The following is a 5,247-nucleotide window of genomic DNA, read 5'->3' as shown; positions in this document are numbered from 1 at the left end:
TATTTTCAATCATTGATATTACTGCCAATTCTTTTACAAGATATAAACTTAGACGATAATAAAAAGTACTAAACAACTTCAATAAAAATCAAGTACGAGCTTTGGCCTCCTGTTTATCTTCATTTGACTATCAGCACGCTCTTTGACAGTTTCGCCTTTGTTCTTGAATTTTTTGTTGTTAACTTTCAAAACTGGAGTTCTTCTCTGCCTTTTAGCGGAACATTTTCTTGGAGCCACTTCAAAAACTTGCACTTCCCTCTTACAATTTTCAATCTTTTTAAAACTTCCACATATCTAAGAAACAGCAGCTTCAAGTTTTGCGTCGCAAAAAAGTGTGAACGCCTCTACAACCATTTCACCAACAATAACACTAAAAAATTGAAACAGATTTAGAAGAGAAAATTCAAGAGAACTGAATTTTGGTGTGAGTGAATTGTTTGAAGATGGTGGTAATTTATAAAGGTAAAAAAATGATCGTTTTTTAAATTTGAAAAACTAGTCGTTGGCGGTTGTACATCACACGCTAGCGTGTTGAGATCGTCCGCCAGTTTTTACTTAAACCGCCAGCGTTTTTTCCTGACACGCGCATTTGATGATCAGCCGCCCACTACTTTTACCATAGTGCAAAATGCAGTTTCACCATCAGCTGCCCACTGCTTTTACCATAATGCAAAATGTAGTTTGACCATCCACTAGGCTCAACAGATTTTGTGATTTGAAGTTTGACCATCCACCAGACTCAACAGATTTTGTGATTTGATGATTGCCATAGGAATTGCCGTGATGGTCCTTAACTTGGCTATTAAGTTCCTAGGCTTTAGGAATTTGTAAACTAACCAAAGTTTATCCCAAACTCTAAATATCCCAATCAAATTAATGACCGACAATGTTTGGGTTATCTAAACCCAAAACTCCACCAACCTATATCAAGCTCGACTTAATTTGAACACCGACCTTAACCACACTATGGTGGCCATCAGTTATTTGCAGTTCGTTCTTGAATATCTTATTCCGCAGATGACATTTCTCGCTTCTTCTTTATCTTCTTTTATGGCACAAAAAGAAACAACCACTTCTGACTTCCCAAACGTTAATCCGTGAACTCATAACAGTTGCTTGATTCTCAGGGTCCTATGTTGCTGAATCTACACCAATTTTTGTACCCTTCATCCCGTGAATATGCAATTTCTTATCACAAGAATGCAGAACCAAAAGGTGCTCTTCAAGGGTACAGTGGTCTGCAATCTACTTATTTAAAACTGATTCAACAACCACGCCAAATTGTGTCATAACTGGTTCTCCCAGCATGTTAGTCTATCACTTACACTTTATTGTCCTACCGAAACCCAGGGTTAGTAAACACAACCTTTAGGTTTTACTTTTAGTGTGATTCTAACTGATATCACAAGCTTGCGGCCAGTTAAACACCAGCTGATTACCCTAACCGTCCATCCTAGCTTGCCACGAGTTAAACACCACTGGTGCGGTTCCTCTTCATTGGCATCCTAGCGCTCTAAAAAATTTACTTCTCCTTAGGGAACTTCATGCTAGTTTTGTTCATTCACTTGTGTAGCCCAATCCTCTCAAGCATAATGCGATCCGGAGATTACTCTTTCATACTCCATTGAGGTACCCTAGAGCTTAAGATGTTGCACTACTCTTCAGTCTGGCCTTAACAGTCAAAATCTTAATGCAGAATAGATGGCAATGACACTGCTTGGTTCTGTACCGACCTGCCACTTCTCCATGTCGACGAAATAATATTTCAAATCGGACATAGCAAGAGGCGCGGCATCAACAGATTCCATACAAAACGAAGCAGATATGGTAGTTGATTCCATTAGAATTCTGAATGAAAATCCTACTTGAATTAGACTTGAATAAGAAAGAAGTCTGAAATGCTGTAGAGAATCCAGTGTCTAAATTATCACACACGTCAAAACAGAACAAATTCTGTAAAGTAAAACATCTAATAAAATTCTTCACTTTATTCTATCCTTTGCTCAATTCATCACTCAATCAAATATTCAACCATTAGAATCTCAGTAAACTCTATCAAATTTATACTTTCTTACTCGTGTTTCGAACAATATACAGTATATCAAGAAAAAATTAAAAAATTATGACAAACAATAAAATTGATCAAAAAAAAAGAGAAAGAAATGGAGGACTCCGTGTTTGTTTACATATCTTGATGAAGTAGATTTCTATGATGATTATGTAAGTAAAGATCATAAGGTAACCAAAGATGATCAAGTGGACATGGATTACCTTCATCAAGCCTTAACCATGGTTTCCCTTTACCACTCCAATGTAACAAACTAACTGGACCAGGATGTAATAATCTACAACTACCTTTCACATTATCACCACCAAGTCCATGTTGATTCCATTTATGATCTATTGCTTCAATATCACCACCAAATACCAGTAAAAACGGTGGCAATGAACCCAGCTCATATATCCTTCTCTCCTTTTGTAATTCCATCCATTTCTCAATCTTCTCAGTGTAATTCCCTTCTCTCCATTTCACTAAATCCATTATCATTACACCTGCATTAATGTAAACGGAAGACATTATCATTACAAGTCCTACACTGACAGTAAAGAAGATATAATGATTGAATATGAATTTAAATAAATAGTATTGGTTTTGAGTGACGTACCTGTATTGAAATAACATGGATTTCTGCCATGAAAAACTTTAGAAATACTTGAATCAAACCAGAAATCATCAGTGAAATAAGTAGTGAAATTGGTATGACAGTACTGTGGTGCACCAATGACCCTTGACTTAGTCAACTCAATATTCCATAGTTTCTGTATATCATCAACTACTACAATATCCGAATCAAGATATATCACTCGATCGACACAGTCTTCAAGAATATCAGCTAAGTAATTTCTTGCGTAATTCAATGGGTTCTCAAGAGCCACTCGAATTGATGAAGAGATTAGAGTTTTGACGTGACTCTCATCGAAGTGGTACACTTGGAAATTCAACGAAGGGAATGTGGATCGGACGTGTTGAGTTAACGAACTCGGTTTAACCGAGTTAGACTCGGAAGCTATGAAGTGGAAAAATATGTTTTCAGGACAAGAAGAATGTTTAAGAACTGAATGAATAGCTGCCATTGATCCTCTTAGGTATTCTGAATCAAGTGTCATTGAGATATGAACATGAGAAGGATCACAAGAAGATGATGAAGAAGAAGAAGAAGAACCATTGCCCGTACATTCTTTCCCGTTTCTGTACTCTGGGGCTTCCACAAATCTTGGTAAATCAAAGTTATCAAATAATCTGATGAGGGTTTTCCCAGAAACCCTTTCTTCTTCAGTAATGGGGAAAGAACGAATTGCATTACTCAAAGAAGAGTAGACGAGAAAAAGAACGATAAAAACAGTACAGGTCGATCGAAAAAGAGACATTGCTGAATGATGATAATTGGTTTTGGTTTTTATTTTAATGGTTTTGCTGTGTTTCCATAGATGGAGTTTTGGTTTGTTGCAGAGAAAGAGAGGAGAGAGAGTTTTTATTCTCTTCTCTCTACTCTCTGGGTTTCTTCAACAGATGTCGTCACAGTATATAAATTTAGATAGAAAACCGATTTTTATAAACGTAACAGTAAAAAGACGATGTTAGACAGGGTTTGAGAATCCGATTTATCGGGTTTGGTATTATACTCCTGGAATACTAGTACAATAGTTGTTTGTTTTCTTGGAAAAGTTTAGAGAATAAAAAAACGTTTTCAGAGGGAAATAAAAAAAGAAAGAATAAGAAAAAAGAAAAAAGAAAGTCCACTTGCCGTAGACAGGTAGGATGAAACAGGCTGGTGATTGATGGCGACGGCTGTGATCTGGGAGAAAGTCACGGCTCATGAACCAATACCCATGTGATCATGTGTTGCTTTATTTAGGGTTGGCCTTGCGAGAAGAATATTAATGGTAAGATTATTAGATCTGTTCGGTTCCTACTTCCTAAAATAATACTTTAGTTATAAGGAGCCAAAAATATATCAGTACCGACCGTTATTTATATGGAAAATTTGCTGGTGGGATTGTAAGGGTGGCAATAGATATCGAAAAATCGTCTACTTACCTTTTATATAAGCCGTATATATATATGGTCAGGCTAGGAAAAGGAAACAAAAACCAAAACTTGGTAAGAATTTATTTTAGAATCCGTGGGAGACTTAAGGAAGATTGATGTGTGTAATTTAAGGAGCTGTTGGGATTAATAATGGTGCATGTCGTGTAAGGAAGTAACAAAGGTTTAAATGAGCCAACCTGATTCATGTACGTACACCTTGCTTGTTTCCCTAATAAAACTTTATTTTGCATAGTTCAAAACACTATACATAACAAAGCACATAAGAGATAATTACAGAGATTTCAAGTTAAAACTTGAAAGTTTTTGTTTTATTATTGGTAGTAAATTTCACTTGTATCAGGAATCAAGGTGATGCACGTGTTTAGGTGACGAGATACCAGCAGTAACCATGGATGAATGAATATATTACTGCTTGAATATCAAAATGTCAGTCCAATTGGAAAAGGTCTCTTTCATTTTGACCTAATTCTTACTCTAACTCACTATTTTATTAACATTTAACCATCTGGCTAATAAGAACAACACCACCTTCTCTTCCTAATCTCAAAGCAATTATTAATGGACTAATCAAAGAACTCTTTGATGTCCATGTGCATCCACTCCCAATGAGACAAAAGTGGGGATCGATCAATTGTTTGTTGCGTGCCTAGTTAGCAATTCGGGATTCGACAAACGTACGGAACGTCAAACGTATGAATATTATACGGTTTTGTAAAACCCAAATTCGGTCCAAAATTCGGTCAACGGAACGTGATTCATCAGTAATTCGGAACGGCATACGTATGTGTATAATTCGATTTATAAATGTGAGTTCGGGTCTGAAAATTCGGTATCTATATAATAAATAATTAGTATTTATAAGGTCATAGACTAATTTTTATGCATATGTGTGAGCTATTTAAAGAAAAAATAAACTTAATATGATGATATTAATAATATATACAACATTAGTCATCAAAGAGGACGTGGTATAGTGGTTTAGATGCTTGGTTAGGGAGTTTTAGATCTCTTTCACCTTCACCTTCAAATCTCTTCTGTCATTTTTGTTTCATAAAAATTATAACAACGTCTAATATTGAGCCGTGTATGCTTGGAAGGCAGTAAAGCCTAAAATATAGGGTCTTTAAAAACGTAAA

At 35.9% G+C, this 5,247-nt stretch overlaps 1 protein-coding gene across 1 annotated transcript; it reads right to left on the bottom strand.

The window, feature by feature from the left end:
• Positions 1-2,011: 2,011 nt before the first annotated feature.
• On the bottom strand, positions 2,012-3,567 carry LOC113343762 (probable galacturonosyltransferase-like 9). Its single transcript, XM_026587895.1, has 2 exons — positions 2,667-3,567; positions 2,012-2,553 (listed from the first exon to the last, which is right to left on the bottom strand). Exons 1-2 carry the CDS (start codon positions 3,427-3,429, stop codon positions 2,183-2,185), a joined length of 1,134 nt encoding a protein of 377 aa, XP_026443680.1. The 5' UTR covers positions 3,430-3,567; the 3' UTR covers positions 2,012-2,182.
• Between the last annotated feature and the right edge of the window lie 1,680 nt (positions 3,568-5,247).

Source organism: Papaver somniferum, unplaced genomic scaffold (genome assembly GCF_003573695.1).
Source record: "Papaver somniferum cultivar HN1 unplaced genomic scaffold, ASM357369v1 unplaced-scaffold_65, whole genome shotgun sequence".
Classification (NCBI taxonomy): Eukaryota; Viridiplantae; Streptophyta; class Magnoliopsida; order Ranunculales; family Papaveraceae; genus Papaver; species Papaver somniferum.
This window is presented reverse-complemented; position numbering and strand designations above follow the sequence as displayed.

Excerpts from the sequence above, each read along its gene's own strand:
- LOC113343762 (XM_026587895.1), bottom strand. The coding sequence starts at position 3,429 with ATGTCTCTTTTTCGATCGACCTGTACTGTTTTTATCGTTCTTTTTCTC. Across the intron at positions 2,554-2,666 it reads TCCATGTTATTTCAATACAG|GTGTAATGATAATGGATTTA; the intron begins GTACGTCACTCA and ends ACATTAATGCAG.